The sequence below is a fragment of the Salmo trutta genome, chromosome 16, assembly GCF_901001165.1.
Source record: "Salmo trutta chromosome 16, fSalTru1.1, whole genome shotgun sequence".
Lineage (NCBI taxonomy): Eukaryota > Metazoa > Chordata > Actinopteri > Salmoniformes > Salmonidae > Salmo > Salmo trutta.
The window spans coordinates 15051839-15069982 of NC_042972.1; the positions used below are offsets into that span (position 1 = coordinate 15051839).

The following is an 18144-nucleotide window of genomic DNA, read 5'->3' on the forward strand; positions in this document are numbered from 1 at the left end:
AGAGGAATGAAGGGAGAAAGGGAGAGGGAATGGAGGGAGAAAGGGAGAGGAATGGAGGGAGAAAGGGAGAGGAATGGAGGGAGAAAGGGAGAGGAATGGAGGGAGAAAGGGAGAGGAATGGAGGGAGAAAGGGAGAGGAATGAAGGGAGAAAGGGAGAGGAATGGAGGGAGAAAGGGAGAGGAATGGAGGGAGAAAGGGAGGAATGAAGGGAGAAAGGGAAAGGAATGGAGGGAGAAAGGGAGAGGAATGGAGGGAGAAAGGGAGAGGAATGGAGGGAGAAAGGGAGAGGAATGGAGGGAGAAAGGGAGAGGAATGGAGGGAGAAAGGGAGAGGAATGGAGGGAGAAAGGGAGAGGAATGGAGGGAGAAAGGGGAAGGAATGGAGGGAGAAAGGGAGGAATGGAGGGAGAAAGGGGAAGGAATGGAGGGAGAAAGGGAGGAATGGAGGGAGAAAGGGGAAGGAATGGAGGGAGAAAGGGAGAGGAATAGAGGGAGAAAGGGAGGAATGGAGGGAGAAAGGGGAAGGAATGGAGGGAGAAAGGGAGGAATGGAGGGAGAAAGGGGAAGGAATGGAGGGAGAAAGGGAGAGGAACGGGAGAACGGAGAGAGAGTGAGAGAAAAAAGATGAGTAGAAGTATAATTATTTTGTTTATTTGTTTACCCATTACTTTAGCAATGACATAAAACAGGCAACTAAGAGCTGAGCTATTGAGCTGTGGTTCTATGGTGCCCTCTATTGGTGGGCAGAACAGTTGGCCTGAACTGAAGCTGTAGTTGGGAGTGGGACTAATTGAATCATTTTCTGTATGACCTAGGTAGCTCTTCATGTGTGTTGTGAGTGTGTGTGCGCGCATGCATGCATATCAGAGGAGGCTGGTGGGTGAAGCTATAGGAGGATGGGCTCAATGTAATGGCGGAATGGACTAAATGGAACGTAGTCAAACGTGGTTTCCATATCTTTTATGTGTTTGATACCGTTCAATTCATTCCATTACAGCCATTACAATGAGCCTGTCCTCCTATAGTCCTCTGATGCGTGTGTGTGTGTGTGTGTGTGTGCGTGCGTGAGAACGTGTACCTGATTCATCAGAGGTGTGTATTTCCTGATATGTTCCCCATGGCTGTCTCGTGAGGAGGTAGACTCTGTGTCCCACATTGACTCAGAGCTGCTGGTTCCACTCTGTCTACTTCTCTGGTATCCATCCCACTCCCCTGACCTGGTCTCCTCTGGGTCCATGTCCTCCGAGGGGATCTGTGTGAGACGAGGCTTCTCACAGCGTCAGTCTTCACTCTTCGTCTTCATGTCTCATTAGTACTATTATGCAGTATCTAGATATATGTATTGTACTGTGTGTGTGTGTGTGTGTGTGTGTGTGTGTGTGTGTGTGTGCGCACATGCGCATGTTGCTCGACAATTCCCAAGCTGTGTGAGTGTGTCCAATCTGTGCTCCCTCTCACCTGGTCCAGGTGTGTGTTCTGTTTGAGTCTCTCCAGCAGCAGATTGTGGTTCTGCTGCAGTAGCTGGTGCTGCTGATGAGAGGGCAGTGGGGGCTCAGACCGGGTCCGACCCAGGGGCCTGTGGGGGCCCAACGTGGCCAGGCCTTCCAGTCTGGAGGAGGGGTACTGGATAAGGCCTGGGTTCAGACCTCGCACTGGAGGAAGAGAGAGGTGGGAAGGGAGAAAGTGAAGGGGAAGAGAGAGGGATACAGGGAGACAGAGAGAGAGAGAGAGAGCGAAAGAGAGAGAGGGAGGGAGAGAGAGAAAAGGGGAGAGAGAGAGAACGAGAGAGAGAAAGAGAGAAAGAGGGAGGGAGAGAGAAGGGGGGAGAGCAAGAGAGAAGGGGAGAGAGAGAGAGAGAGAGAGACATCAGGATCATCATGTTTGACAAAAAAATTAAGAAAATGGATGTTATCTCTTGACCAGAGAGGAAGTAGACTGTTCTGGGAATGTTTTTTATTTATCTAGGCAAGTCAGTTAAGAACAAATTCTTATTTACAATGACGGCCTACCGGGGAACAGTGGGTTAACTGCCTTGTACACCCACTTTGCTTGCTGTTTGGGGATTTAGGCTGGGTTTCTGTACAGCACTTTGTGACATCAGCTGATGTAAGAAGGTCTTTATAAATATATTTGATTGATTGATTGTTCAGGGGCAGAATGACATATTTTTACTTTGTCAGCTCGGGAATTCGATCCAGCAACCTCTCGGTTACTGGCCCAACGCGCTAACTACTAGGCTTTGATGAGTCTGGGTAACCAGGAAATAGATCAGTTTGATGAGTCTGGGTAACCAGGAAATAGATCAGTTTGATGAGTCTGGGTAACCAGGAAATAGATCAGTTTGATGAGTCTGGGTAACCAGGAAATAGCAGTTTGATGAGTCTGGGTAACCAGGAAATAGATCAGTTTGATGAGTCTGGGTAACCAGGAAATAGATCAGTTTGATGAGTCTGGGTAACCAGAAAATAGATCAGTGGATTAGTGGATGAAGTAAGTGGCATTCAGTCAAATGGTCAATAGAGGGCAGTGTCGCTCTGTGTGTGTTTGATTAGCTGTGCATGCAGCAGTCCTGAAGGCTCCAGGATGACTACAGGTGTGTGTGTGCGTGTATGTATATCTGTGTGTCTCACCAGTGACTAGCTGTGTATGCAGCAGTCCTGAGGGCTCCAGGATGACTACAGGTGTGTGTGTGTGTGTGTGTGTGTGTGTATGTATATCTGTGTGTCTCACCAGTGACTAGCTGTGTATGCAGCAGTCCTGAGGGCTCCAGGATGACTACAGGTGTGTGTGTGCGTGTATGTATATCTGTGTGTCTCACCAGTGACTAGCTGTGTATGCATCAGTCCTGAGGGCTCCAGGATGAACATGGGCTGGAGGTGATGGTGGGCAGCACTGTGTCTCTCCATGGGCAGGTAGACCTGGGGCAGTACCCTGGCCACCCTCTGATGACTACCCGTTTCCCTGTCACCATGGCCGGGAAGCCCGGTGCCGATGCTTGGCAGGGCGGTGGAGCAGGGCACCATGAAGTGGGCCAGCGTACCATCCTGGAGTAGCAACCTCTGAGCCTGAGGGAGGGAGGTCCGGAAAACACAAAACATTCAAACATAACTGCTAAACACACTAAATAAATTGAGTAGTGTTAACTCAAACAACAATAGTCATTTAAACTTCATTCAATTTCTGTAGGTAGTGTGCACTCAATTAATAACTGCTGAGGTATCAAAGTTCAGTCCTCAAGGTTTCAATGTCTGTTAGGATAGATTGACTGTTTCATTCCTTTAGTATAAGTGTAAGCGCAGAAAAAAAGCATCAGTTTGCTGAAATCTGAGTGGTGAAAAATATTCTTGGGAAACTGAAAAGGACACATCAGTTGAACACTAATCTAATATTCATGGTACAGTACAGTACAGTACAGCCAGGTGGCCACATGTTTTAAACAGGCCTGTTGAAGAGAGAGAGAGATGGACAACTGTACACCACTGCCATGTTATTCAATTAAAACATATACTAAATACAAAAGTATGTGAATACCACTTCGAATTAGTGGATTCAGCTATTTCAGCCACACCCGTTGCTGACAGGTGTATAACATAGAGCACACAGCCATGCAATCTCCAAATCGTCTGTCCTCGGTTGCAACACTCAATACCGAGTTCCAAACTGCCTCTGGGAGCAATGTCAGCAAAATAGCTGTTTATTGGGAGCTTCATGAAATGGGTTCACAAGCCTAAGATCACCATGTGCAATGCCAAGTGTCGGCTGGAGTGGTGTAAAGCTCGCCACCATTGGGCTCTGGAGCAGTGGAAATACGTTCTCTGGAGTGACGAATCATGCTTCACCATCTGGCAGTACAACGGACTAATCTGGGTTTGGAGAATGCATAGTGGCAACTGTAAAGTTTGATGGAGGAGGGCCTCCCGAGTGGCACAGCGGTCTAAGTCACTGCATCGCAGTGCTAGAGGCATCACTACAGATCCGGGTTTGATCCCAGGCTGTGTCACCCACCACCTTCTCTCCTCCCACCACCTTCTCTCCTCCCACCCCCCCTCTCTCCTCCCGGCTCTCCCAGCTGCAACTGGGAGACCCATGAGGCGGCGCACAATTGTCCCAGTGTCGTCAGGGTTTTGGGAGGGTTTGGCCGGCTTGGACGTCCTTGTCCCATCGCACTCTTGCAACTCCTTGTGGCTGCATGCTGACTTCGGTCGCCAGCTGTATGGTGTTTCCTCTAACACATTGGGGCAGCCGGTTTCCGGGTTAAGCGAGCAGTGTGTCAAGAAGCAGTGCGGCTTGGCGGGGTCGTGTTTCAGAGGAAGCATGGCTCTCGACCTTCACCTGTCCCGAGTCCGTACGGGAGCTGCAGCGATGGGACGAGACCAGGGCAAAGGCCGGCCCGGGGGCTGTGTGCGGCCCGCGACCTGATTCAGTACGGCCCGCGGAATCATGCTCAGATCACATAAAGAATTTGATACACACGTCACAGTTACAAATAGTAGCTAGCTAGAAATTGTGCAAAAAATAGTTTTTCAAAGATTTCAAAGAAAAGGAAAATAGACAATGAATGTAGGGTGTTCCAGAAAGAGTAGACATCGAAATATTTCTTTATTGAGGTATCAGGGAAAGCTGTGTGCTTTGTGTGCAAAGAGAGCATCGCTGTCTTGAAAGACTACAACTTGTCCCGACACTTCCAGACGAAGCATGCAGAGAAAAATAGGAATATGTCTTCTGAGCGGTGAGCATGGGCATCTAAAGAGTGGCTTTCTCAGTTGCAAAAGCAGCAAGGACTTTTCACAAAACTGCATTCAGCAAATGATGGAATTGCGAGAGCTAGCTATGTACTGTCCCACAAAATTGCTAAACATAGCAAACCATTCGCTGAGGGCGAATTCATTAAAGCATTTTTAATTGACTCTGCAGAAATACTTTGCCCTGAGAGGGAAGAGCTGTTTGAAAATGTTTCCCTGTCTAGACGAACAGTGAAACGGCGTGTTGAGGACATTGCAGAGAATATGGAACAACAGTTGAAAGACAAGGTACAAGATTTCAGCTATTTCTCCTTGGCCCTGGATGAGAGCAGTGCACGTGACACGGTGCAGTTGTTGATATTCTTACGAGGCAAAACCCCAGACTTTGAAATTACAGAGGAGCTTGATTCAGTGCAGTAAATGAAGAGCACAACCACAGGGAAAGATTGATTGGAGAAGGGTAATAAATGTGTGGCAAAGCTGGGACTGAGTTTTAAAAATATATCCAGTGTGACCACTGATGGGTGCCCAAACTTGACAGGAAAAAACATTGGCCTTTTGAAAAGGATGCAAGATCAAGTAGCTGAGCTGAACCCAGATCAGAAAATGATTTTCCTGCATTGCATTATTCATCAGGTGGTGCTCTGTAAACGTGTTCTGAAAATGAGTCTGTTGTGGATACAGTCACTAAAGTGGTAAACTTCATAAGAGCAAAATCTTAAACCACAGGCAGTTTGTCTCACTGTTGGAAGACAGAGTCGGATCATGCAGATCTCTCCTACCACACAAACGTGAGATGGCTGTGTTTCGGGAAGGAGCTTAAAAGGGTGTGGGACCTGAAGTTGGAGATTGATGAGTTTTTGCAAATGAAAGTAAAATATGTTGATTTCCCTCAACTGCAAGATAAAGAATGGTTGGCTGATTTTGCCTTCACTGTAGACATCATGGCCCTCATGAATGAACTGAATTCCAAACTACAAGGGAAGGGCCTTTTTGCAAAGTTCGGGCTACGCCCCTTAGTTCCAATGAAGGGAAATCTTAACGCTACAGCATACAATGACATTGTAGATGATTCTGTGCTTCCAAATTTGTGGCAACAGTTTGTGGAAGGCCCTTTCCTGTTTCAGCATGACAATGCCCCCGTGCACAAAGCGAGGTCCATACAGAAATGGTTTGTCGAGATCGGTGTGGAAGAACTTGGCTGGCCTGCACAGAGCCCTGACCTCAACCCCATCGATCACCTTTAGGATGAATTGGAACGCCGACTGCGAGCCAGGCCTAATCAGCTTAAATCAAGGCCCAACCTCACTAATGCTCTTGTGGCAGAACAGAAGCAAGTCCCTGCAGCAATGTTCCAACATTGTGGAAAGCCTTCCCAGAAGAGTGGAGGCTGTTGTAGCAGCAAAGTAATGTGCAAAGAAATGAACTGTTTGTCCTGAATACAAAGCGTTATGTTTGGGGCAAATCCAACACAACACATCACTGAGTACCACTCTTCATATTTTCAAGCATGGTGGTGGCTGCATCATATTATAGGTATGCTTGCAATCGTTCAGGACTGAGGAGTTTTTTAGGATAAAAAGAAAAGGAATAGAGCTAAACACAGGTAAAGTCCTACAGGAAAACCTGGTTCAGTCTGCTGACACTGGAAGACAAATCCACCTTTCAACAGGACAATAACCTAAAACATTAGGCCAAATATACACTGGAGTTTCTTACCAAGACGACATTGAATGTTGCCTAGTTACAGTTTTGACTTAAATCGACTTTAAAATCTATGGCGAGACTTGAAAATGGTTGTCTAGCAATAATCAAAGACCAACTTGACAGAGCTTGAGAATTAAAAAAAAATATTGTACAATCCAGGTTTGCAAATCTCAGACTTACCCAGAAAGACTCACAGCTGTAATCGCTGCCAAAGGCTGCCAAAGGTGATTCTAACATGTATTGACTCAGGGGATTGAACACTTATAATCTAATAAAAATATAAAAGTTTTTATTTTCCATTAATTCCCCCAAAAAATGTTGAATTCTTCTTCCACTTCGACCTGGCAGAGTATTTTGTGTAGGTCCTTGACAAAAAAAAAACTAGTTTTATCCCACTTTTTAACACAACAAAACGTGGAAAAGTCAAAGGGTGCAAATACTTTCTCAAGGCACTGTGCATACATATATTATACACAAAAAAGGAGAGTGGGGGTGGGAGGAGAGAGGGGGTGGGAGGAGAGGTGGTGGGAGGAGAGGGGGTGGGAGGAGAGGTGGTGGGAGTGGAGAGGGGGGTGGGAGGAGAGGTGGTGGTGGGAGGAGAGGTGGTGGGATTGGAGAGTGGGGGGTGGGAGGAGAGAGGGGGTGGGAGGAGAGGTGGTGGGAGAGGAGAGAGGGTGGGAGGAGATGTGGTGGGAGGAGAGAGGGGGTGGGAGGAGAAAGGGGGGTGGGAGGAGAGAGGGGGTGGGAGGAGAGAGGGGGGGTGGGAGGAGAGAGGGGGTGGGAGGAGTAAAAGGTGGTGGGAGGAGAGAGGGGGGGTGGGAGGAGAGAGGGGGTGGGAGGAGTATAGGGTGGTGGGAGGAGAGAGGGGGGTGGGAGGAGAGAGGGGGTGGGAGGAGAGAGGGGGGTGGGAGGAGAGAGGGGGTGGGAGGAGAGAGGGGTTGGGAGGAGAGAGGGGGTGGGAGGAGTATAGTGTGGTGGGAGGAGAGAAGGTGGTGGGAGGAGAGAGGAGGGGGTGGGAGGAGCATAGTGTGATGGGATGAGAGAAGGTGGTGGGAGGAGAGAGGGGGGTGGGAGGAGAGAGGGGGGTGGGAGGAGAGAGGGGGTGGGAGGAGAGAGGTGGTGGGAGGAGAGAGGGGGTGGGAGGAGAGAGGGGGGTGGGAGGAGAGAGGGGGTGGGAGGAGAGAGGGGGTGGGAGGAGAGAGGGGGGTGGGAGGAGAGAGGGGGGTGGGAGGAGTATAGGGTGGTGGGAGGAGAGAAGGTGGTGGGAGGAGAGAGGGGGGTGGGAGGAGAGAGGGGGGTGGGAGGAGTATAGTGTGGTGGGAAGAGAGAGGGGGGTGGGAGGAGAGAGGGGGGTAGGAGGAATATAGTGTGGTGGGAAGAGAGAGGGGGGTGGGAGGAGAGAGGGGGGTGGGAGGAATATAGTGTGGTGGGAGGTTAGAAGGGGAGGGAGGAGAGAGGGAGGGAGGAGAGGTGATGGGAGGAGAGAAGGGGGTGGGAGGAGAGAGGGGGGTGGGAGGAGAGAGGGGGGTGGGAGGAGAGAGGGGGGTGGGAGGAGTATAGTGTGGTGGGCAGAGAGAGGGGGGTGGGAGGAGAGAGGGGGGGGAGGAGTATAGTGTGGTGGGAGGTGAGAGGGGGGTGGGAGGAGAGAAGGGGGGTGGGAGGAGAGAGGGCGGTGGGAGGAGTAAAGTGTAGTGGGAGGAGAGAGGGGGGTGGGAGGAGAGAAGGGGGGTGGGAGGAGAGAGGGCAGTGGGAGGAGTATAGTGTAGTGGGAGGAGAGAGGGGGGTGGGAGGAGAGATGGCAGTGGGAGGAGTATAGTGTAGTGGGAGGAGAGAGAGGGGTGGGAGGAGAGAGGGGGTGGAAGGAGAGAAGGGGGGTGGGAGGAGAGAGGGCAGTGGGAGGAGTATAGTGTAGTGGGAGGAGAGAGGGGGGTGGGAGGAGAGAGGGCAGTGGGAGGAGTATAGTGTAGTGGGAGGAGAGAAGGGGGGTGGGAGGAGAGAGGGCAGTGGGAGGAGTATAGTGTAGTGGGAGGAGAGAGGGGGGTGGGAGGAGAGAGGGCAGTGGGCAGTGGGAGGAGTATAGTGTAGTGGGAGGAGAGAGAGGGGTGGGAGGAGAGAGGGCAGTGGGAGGAGTATAGTGTAGTGGGAGGAGAGAGAGGGGTGGGAGGAGAGAGGGCAGTGGGAGGAGTATAGTGTAGTGGGAGGAGAGAGAGGGGTGGGAGGAGAGAGGGCAGTGGGAGGAGTATAGTGTAGTGGGAGGAGAGAGAGGGGTGGGAGGAGAGAGGGCAGTGGGAGGAGTATATTGTAGTGGGAGGAGAGAGGGGGATTGAGAGGGGCTCACCACGTGGGTTAGTCCGGTAGTAAGTGGGCTGTCCGAGAGAAGGCTGTCATTGGGCGAGCTGCACCCAGACACTGGAGTGCTACTCGTACTGCTGCTGGGGGAGGAGTCTGCAGGACGCAAGAGAGGGACAGCCAATCAGGATAATACATTGAACTGTGTGTGTACCTGAACTTGGCCAATAAGAAACGCTTGTTACTTTTTCTACTGTGCTCACTGATGAATACAACCCAGGTATGTTAGTGCTAGGCTGGTGCAAAACGGCTGGGGCTGTACAGCATCAGGAAGGAGGAAGACTAAGAGAAAATAACACGAGAGGCTTTTTTGATAGATAGTGGACACAACAAGGCAGGAGTACCCAGAGTATTCGGCATTCTGGGCTTGACTGTGGGCGGGGCGTTGGTCTTGCGTTGGAGAGGGTTCTGTCTGGAGTTGATGTGTTTACTTCTCACCTTCAGGAGGGGATCAGAAGCTGAACACACACACACACGCACACAAGCAAACACACGCACCCACATACACACAAACACACACGCGAGCACACACATACCATACACACACACGCGAGCACACACATACCATACACACACACGTACACACAGACACAACATACAAATGGATGTTAATAGTTTGGCCAATTCAGGACATTTCTCTAACACATCCTTAGACAGTGTACAATAAAACAGTGAGCTGAATGCATAAAAGCTGAGCACAATCATTATAGGCAAATCAAAATGGCTACAGATCCATAATGTGCTATCTTATCATAAATCCTCTACAGTACATAACAAAACCCTATCAAAGCTCTTCAACAGCACGGCAGAACAAAAAACTAAAGTTTCATGTTTATTTTGGCAACTAGCACAATAGGCTTAACTACATGATCAATCAGAGAGCGGCTTGGTCCAGACAGAAGACGCTGATGACTGAGGGGTGTGTAGCTGCCAAATGACCAATGCTGCTAGGGTAATACAGGTAAATAATGGCATTGGAATTGAACTTCAGGTGACATAGTGTACAGTTAGTAGGAACCACTCCTTAGTACTGTAGTCCTTACTCATAGAAATGGAAAGAGGGAACGCCTACTATCTTTGCAACTGATCACGTCTAATCCAATCAAATTGTATTATAGTCACATGATTCATAAACAACAGGTGTAGACTAACAGTGAAATGCTTAAAGTGAGGGAAAAAAAGTATTTTATCCCCTGCTGATTTTGTACGTTTGCCCACTGACAAAGAAATGATCAGTCTATAAGTTTAATGGTAGGTTTATTTGAACAGTGAGAGACAGAATAACAATAACAGCTGGGACCATAGTCACCAAGAAAACAATTGGTAACACACTACGCCATGAAGGACTGAAATCCTGCAGCGCCCGCAAGGTCCCCCTGCTCAAGAAAGCACATATACATGCCCGTCTGAAGTTTGCCAATAAACATCTGAATGATTCAGAGGACAACTGGGTGAAAGTGTTGTGGTCAGATGAGACCAAAATGGAGCTCTTTGGCATCAACTCAATTCGCCGTGTTTGGAGGAGGAGGAATGCTGCCTATGACCCCAAGAACACCATCCCCACCGTCAAACATGGAGGTGGAAACATTATGCTTTGGGGGTGTTTTTCTGCTAAGGGGACAGGACAACTTCACCGCATCAAAGGGATGATGGACGGGGCCATGTTTACCGTCAAATCTTGGGTGAGAACCTCCTTCCCTCAGCCAGGGCATTGAAAATGGGTCGTGGATGGGTATTCCAGCATGACAATGACCCAAAACACACGGCCAAGGCAACAAAGGAGTGGCTCAAGAAGAAGCACATTAAGGTCCTGGAGTGGCCTAGCCAGTCTCCAGACCTTAATCCCATAGAAAATCTGTGGAGGGAGCTGAAGGTTCAAGTTGCCAAAACGTCAGCCTCGAAACCTTAATGACTTGGAGAAGATCTGCAAAGAGGAGTGGGACAAAATCCCTCCTGAGATGTGTGCAAACCTGGTGGCCAACTACAAGAAACGTCTGACCTCTGATTGCCAACAAGGGTTTTGCCACCAAGTACTAAGTCATGTTTTGCAGAGGGGTCAAATACTTATTTCCCTAATTAAAATGCAAATCAATTTATAACATTTTGACATGCGTTTTTCTGGATTTTTTTGTTGTTATTCTGTCTCTCACTGTTCAAATAAACCTACCATAAAAATTATAGACTGATCATTTCTTTGTCAGTGGGCAAACGTACAAAATCAGCAGGGGATCAAATACTTTTTTCCCCTCACTGTATATGAACTGTAATTCAGCAAAATCTTTAAAATTGTTGCATGTAGCATTTATATTTTTGGTCAGTATATTTAGCAGGCTTATGGCTTGAAGGTAGAAGTTGTTCAGGGTCCTGTTGGCAATTGCCATGCTGTAGCAGAGAGAACAGTCTATGACTTGGATGGCTGGAGTCTGACCATTTTTAGGGCATTCCTCTGACACCGCCTGGTATAGAGATCCTGGTCGGCAGGGAGCTCGACCCAAGTTATGGACTGGGCCGTGCGGCATCCCAAGCCCGGACCTCAGAAGATGTGCAGACCAGCTGGCTGGAGTGTTAATGGGCATATTCAATCTCTCCCTATTCCAGTACCCTCTGTAGCACCTTACGGTTGGATGCCAAGCAGTTGCCATACCAGGCGGGGCTGCAGCCAGTCAAGATGCTCTCAATGGTTCAGCTGTAGAACTTATTGAGGTTCTGAGGGCCCATGCAAAATCTTTTCAGCATCCTGAGGGGGAATAGGCGTTTTTGTGCCCTCTTCATGACTGTGTTGGTGTGTGTGGACCATGATAGATCCTTAGTGATGTGGACACAGAGGACGCTCTCGACCCTTTCCACTACAGCTCCGTCGATGTGAATGGGGGCGTGGTCTGCACTCCGTTTCCTGTAGTCCACGATCAGCTCCTTTGTCTTGCTGACATTGAGGGAGAGGTTGTTGTCCTGGCACCACACTGCCAGGTCTCTGAACTCCTCCCTATAGGCTGTCTCATCGTCGTCAGTGATCAGGCCTACCACTGTTTGTGTCGTCAGTAAACTTAATGATGGTGGCGGACACAGAGTCGTGGGTAAACAGGCAGTACAGGAGGGAACTAAGCAAGCACCCCTGAGGAGCCCCGTGTTGATGGTCAGTGTGGCGGAGATGTTGTTGCCAACCACAACCACCTGGGGGCGACCCGTCAGGAAGTCCAGGATCCAGTTTTGGAGTGAAGAGTTCAGTCCCAGGGTCCTTAGCTTAGTGATGAGTTTGGAGGGCGCTATGGTGTTGAACGCTGCGCTGTAGTCAATGAACATCATTCTCACATAGTTGTTCCAGGTGGGAGAGGGCAGTGTGGAGTGCAATAGAGATAGCATCATCAGTGGATCTGTTGGGGCAGTATGCGAAAAGCATTTAATGATGACAGAAGTGAGTGCTACGGGGCGATAGTAATTTAGTTCAGTTACCTTCGCTTTCTTGGGTACAGGAAAAGTGGTGGACATCTTGAAGCAAGTGTGGACAACAGACTGGGATAGGGAGAGATTGAATATGCCCATTAACACTCCAGCCAGTTGGTCTGCACATCCTCTGAGGTCCCGGCTTGGGATGCCGTCTGGGCCGGCAGCCTTGCTAAGATTAACACACTTAAATGTCTTACTCAAGTCGGCCACGGAGAACGAGAGCTCACAGTCCTCGTGAACGGCGGCTGCCCGGGTCAGCACTGTTTTCCTCTAAGCGGAAAATGACATACACACTATGTCCGTATGTTATTCATACACCCAGTCAGTAAGACAGACATGCCTGACATTCTCACAAAAGGTTTGTTTTACACATACTTTAGTTATGTAACTAACTTTTGGTCTTTCTTTCATGCTTTCTTTCTCTTTTTGTCTAGTAATTCACTCTCTCGTTCTTTCTCTCTGTTGCCCTCTAGGCTTGGTGTCTCCCCCGTCTGAACTCTGTCTCTGTCTCTCCCTCTCTCTACATCAGTGTTCAGTATATGTGTGTTAACATGTATCTAACTACATAACTCACCCAACAACTATCAGGGTAGGTATGCTGATCTACTGTAGGATCATATCCCCCCTGTCCATGTAATCTTATTAATTATGTTCTAAAAGGTCAAAGTGATCCTAGATGAGCACTGCTGTGCTCTGGTTTAGCACATCATTCATGGCAGACCCAAACCATTGTCAGGAGTCGACCACATATTGTTTACAATGTCACATGATGACACCATAGTGAGAACAGGAAACAATCTTGTAGTAACTGTACAAACTACAAAATGTCTCACCTGTTCTTCTGAGGGGCGTGTCCTTGCGTTGGTCAGATGGTGGATGATGGACAACAGGGGTCACCACGTGAGGCTTTGGGGGCATGTCAGGATCTGGGGCCAGTTCCCTATGCAACCAAGACAGTCAGTTGAGAGTCATCCACCAAAATGTTAAATAACCATTGCTAAGTGTCTTTTGTTTTGTGTTCTATTGATTTTGTGTATGTACTGGTGGCCTCAAAAATAATGTAGATAAAAATGGACAGTAAAGAATCGTGTTATAAAATAATGCTTCACTCAGGCCAGTCAGTCTGCCTGTAATCTATCACCTAATCTAATGAGTCACTCAGGCCAGTCAGTCAGGCTAAAATCTATCACCTAATCTAATGAGTCACTCAGGCTGTAATCTATCACCTAATCTAATGAGTCACTCAGGCCAGTTAGTCAGGCTGTAATCTATCACCTAATCCAGTCGTCACCAAACGGTCGATCGTGATCTTCAAGATATTCTTAGTGGATCACCAAATATTTCTGTAGAAAAGCTTGTGCTCCTTTTTTCTTTCTCTGGGTTGCACTGTTGGCAGTACTGGGTCGGCAGTGTACCCATTCTGTACCCTTTCATTTGTCTGAAAAGACAAACTCCGCCTACCCGGTGGAATGGGAGATCTGTGGCTAAATCAAGTGTGCCTACTGTGCTGGGCAATCAGATAGCTCAAATCACCGTGCCTACCTACAGCTACCCATCTACCCACGACCCTGGCCACAGCAAAGTTTGATACTAGCCTATGTGAGATTAAATAACATTTAAAACCATGACCAGAGAGAGACTGTCAAAGAATATAGCAAACAGCTGCTGTTTTATGAGTCAGTTCATGTCTAAGTTTTATTCAGCACTGTCAGCAGTGTTTTTACTCAACACTATTACAAAACATAAAACGTGCTTCTCTCTACTTCCACTCAAGATGCAGCTGCAATGAATGAGTAGCCAAGTGTATCGATAGCCCTGCGTTTTATTATTATTAGCAGCTTGTCTATTTTAATATCGAGGAGTATTTCACTTTCTCTGGTCATAGGAACAATATGAATTTGTACCTGAGGCAGATGCGGTGCGACTCGAGTTAACGCCATCAGGTGGAAGACTGTTTCCCTCTCTCTTGTCAGTCTCAACAGAGGAAAAAAAGGAGAGCAGGGACCATGAGAGGCGGACCCTTTGCTGCTCTCTTCTTCCCTCCACTGAGACTAATGACGTGTTCAAGACAACTGTGAACTCTGAAAATAACGAGATCCGACTGGGGAAAATGGTTTTGAACAGTTATCCAACTCGGAAACTCTGGCATCTTTCTAAAGCTCCGACTTTCCGACCTGAAGTTCCCTGACGTCATGATTTGACCTCTTTTTTCCCCGAGTTCCCAGTTGTCTTGAACGCACCATAACAATCAGATGCAGGTACAGTACCATCAGTCCAGTAAAATAAAACAGCTAATTGTTAGCAAATAATTAAAATGTATGCTCAACAGTGCCTCGCAAGTGCTACACCAAATGATCTATTTTGTCATCAAAGCTTGAGGTTTGAAATATAATATAGTCTGAGAAGAACAATATTGTCAGGCCAGACATTTAGCCAATATGCTGTGATAAAGTATTAGGCCTACTTCACAAATGTCATTCCTACAGAAGAGTTTTTATTAGGTTAATGTTAAATTTTTTAAGTCACGTTAAAATAAAAATCTGAGCGGTAGTTCTTGGCTTGCTTTTTGACTTCGAAAGTAATCTTGACTCAGAAAAGGTTGGTGACCACTGAGCGGATCTAATGAGTCACTCAGGCCAGTCAGTCAGGCTGTATGTAATCTATCGCCTAATCTAATGAGTCACTCAGGCCTATCTTGATTGTCTTAGAGGTACATTTTTCTTACTTTCATCCCTTATGAGGATAATTTGTGGGGCAGGATTGGATAGGTGAGAAGAAAAAGATGGTAGTTCCACCAAAGGCATGGGAGTCTAATAACAGTATATTTTCATGAGTGGACACACACACCTCCCTCTCTCACAGTCACACATTTTTTTTTAAAGTTGAATGCAATAAGAAAACAACGTTTCTGTAGAAACTTTAATCAACGTCTCTCCCGGGTCGATTCTCACCTGTAACCCCTGGGTGCGTTTCTGGTGGGGTTGGAGGCGGTCTTCTCCAGGGCGGCCTGCTCCTTCCTCTTCAGGATTTGGCTTCTGAGTTTCTGTTTCACCAGGGGACTGGCCACAGCACCTGTCCGTCAACAGAGTTACCCAATCAGAGTGTCACGGATCCCTCCGGAACATTCATTACGCACACCTGGCACCTATTCCCAGTGATTAGTAATTGTATAAGTGTGCCCTTGGTTTACCAGTGCCCTGTTCATTATTGTAACAATGTCTGTTGGTTCATGTGAACACCTGTGCTGTGTGTTTTGGCTTTCGTGCCATTGTGGTTTGCGCAGATTATTACGGGTCTCGTTTCGTATGATAATCATTGTGCGCTTGTGTTATTTATTCGAGGTACTCCTCGTTCTTTTGTTTGGGTTTCAACCCTGTGTTTTGTCTAGTGTTTGTTTTGGTCTTCGTCCCTGTGCCTTTACACGGAACGCCATAATTTGGGTACAATAAAATACCCTATTACGCATTCCTGCGTCTGTCTCCCGAATCATTTATAACAGCGTGACAGAGGCAAGAATGAACCGAAGCTGAAGTGCAGCATTCTAAGCTGACTAAACGTATTAACGTTTTGTTCTGAACAGAAGCATTTTTTTTGTTCCGTTTCACTGTTCCGATCTGCAAAATTACATTCTGAACCTGTTCGAACCCCAAAAAAGTACTGGTTAATATCGTTCCTTTCTGAACCTCTGAAATCTCCCTAAAAAATTCCATTAGCTCAAGATTAAATTACTTCACCAATCAGTGCAGATAGAGCAGCTAGCTACTGTATGTAGCGGGCAATAGTTGGTAAACATTGCACGATGGACAGACAAGATGCGACTGAAATTTTGCAGGTGGTGAGAATGAGAGAGGGCGGAGGAAGACGCTTGGCTTGAAGCGCTGGGAATCTTGTTATGACATGCATTATCTGAATTAGGCCCAGAGACTTATACCTACAGAGGAGCGGCTTCTATGGAGGAACTTTGAATGTCTTGAACTTCCAAGAGTTGGCTTAACGTTGGACTACAGCTAGCTAGCTAGTTAGCTACAGTTAGGGAAAAAGGTATTTGATCCCCTGCTGATTTTGTACATTTGCCCACTGACAAAGAAATGATCAGTCTATAATTTTAATGGTAGGTTTATTTGAACAGTGAGAGACAGAATAACAACAAAAAAATCCAGAAAAACGCATGTAAAAAATGATATAAATTGATTTGCATTTTAATGAGGGAAATAAGTATTTGACCCCCTCTCAATCAGAAAGATTTCTGGCTCCCAGGTGTCTTTTATACAGGTAATGAGCTGAGATTAGGAGCACACTCTTAAAGGGAGTGCTCCTAATCTCAGCTTGTTACTTGTATAAAAGACACCTATCCACAGAAGCAATCAATCAATCAGATTCCAAGCTCTCCACCATGGCCAAGACCAAAGAGCTCTCCAAGGATGTCAGGGACAAGATTGTAGACCTACACAAGGCTGGAACGGGCTACAAAACCATCGCCAAGCAGCTTGGTGAGAAGGTGACAACAGTTGGTGCGATTATTCGCAAATGGAAGAAACAATGAAGAACTGTCAATCTCCCTCGGCCTGGGGCTCCATGCAAGATCTCGCCTCGTGGAGTTGCAATGATCATGAGAACGGTGAGGAATCAGCCCAGAACTACACGGGAGGATCTTGTCAATGATCTCAAGGCAGCTGGGACCATAGTCACCAAGAAAACAATTGGTAACACACTACGCCATGAAGGACTGAAATCCTGCAGCGCCCGCAAGGTCCCCCTGCTCAAGAAAGCACATATACATGCCCGTCTGAAGTTTGCCAATGAACATCTGAATGATTCAGAGGACAACTGGGTGAAAGTTTTGTGGTCAGATGAGACCAAAATGGAGCTCTTTGGCATCAACTCAATTCGCCGTGTTTGGAGGAGGAGGAATGCTGCCTAGAACCCCAAGAACACCATCCCCACCATCAAACATGGAGGTGGAAACATTATGCTTTGGGGGTGTTTTTCTGCTAAGGGGACAGGACAACTTCACCGCATCAAAGGGATGATGGACGGGGCCATGTACCGTCAAATCTTGGGTGAGAACCTCCTTCCCTCAGCCAGGGCATTGAAAATGGGTCGTGGATGGGTATTCCAGCATGACAATGACTCAAAACACACGGCCAAGGCAACAAAGGGGTGGCTCAAGAAGAAGCACATTAAGGTCCTGGAATGGCCTAGCCAGTCTCCAGACCTTAATCCCATAGAAAATCTGTGGAGGGAGCTGAAGGTTCGAGTTGCCAAACGTCAGCCTCGAAACCTGACTTGGAGAAGATCTGCAAAGAGGAGTGGGACAAAATCCCTCCTGAGATGTGTGCAAACTTGGTGGCCAACTACAAGAAATGTCTGACCTCTGTGATTGCCAACAAGGGTTTTGCCACCAAGTACTAAGTAATGTTTTGCAGAGGGGTCAAAATACGTATTTCCCTTATTAAAATGCAAATACATTTATAACATTTTTGACATGCGTTTTTCTGGATTTTTTGTTGTTATTCTGTCTCTCACTGTTCAAATAAACCTACCATTAAAGTATAGACTGATCATTTCTTTGTCAGTGGGCAAACGTACAAAATCAGCAGGGGATCAAATACTTTTTTCCCTCATTGTATCTAGCTGGCAAATAAACTTGTGTGTGCAGAGCGGCACCAGAATTAAAAACACTTAACTTTGCTCTGTTCATCTTTCCTGTGATCCTGACTAGTCTCCCTGTCCCTGCCACTGAAACACATCCCCAAAGCATAATGCTGCCACCACCATGCTTCAGCATAGGGATGGCGCCAGGTTTCCACCAGACATGATGCCTGGCATTCAGGCCAAAGAGTTCAATCTTGGTTTCATCAGACCAGAGAATTGTGTTTTTCATTTTCTCATGGTCTGAGAG

The 18144-nt window shown here is 47.4% G+C and overlaps 1 protein-coding gene across 5 annotated transcripts in view; it reads right to left on the reverse strand.

Annotated features, from left to right (window-relative positions):
* Nucleotides 1-18144, reverse strand: part of LOC115150155 (histone deacetylase 7) — a 77672-nt gene that overhangs the window by 27726 nt on the left and 31802 nt on the right. For 4 of the 5 annotated variants that reach the window (XM_029693132.1, XM_029693135.1, XM_029693134.1 and 1 more), the window contains 7 exons: nucleotides 15194-15314; nucleotides 13076-13182; nucleotides 9143-9256; nucleotides 8788-8894; nucleotides 2819-3065; nucleotides 1459-1652; nucleotides 1079-1267 (listed from right to left, as the gene is read on the reverse strand). In XM_029693132.1, coding sequence (XP_029548992.1) covers nucleotides 1079-1267; nucleotides 1459-1652; nucleotides 2819-3065; nucleotides 8788-8894; nucleotides 9143-9256; nucleotides 13076-13182; nucleotides 15194-15314 — 1079 coding nt within the window. The remainder of the gene's footprint in view (nucleotides 1-1078; nucleotides 1268-1458; nucleotides 1653-2818; nucleotides 3066-8787; nucleotides 8895-9142; nucleotides 9257-13075; nucleotides 13183-15193; nucleotides 15315-18144) is intronic. The other variant, XM_029693133.1, reaches the window with a different exon arrangement.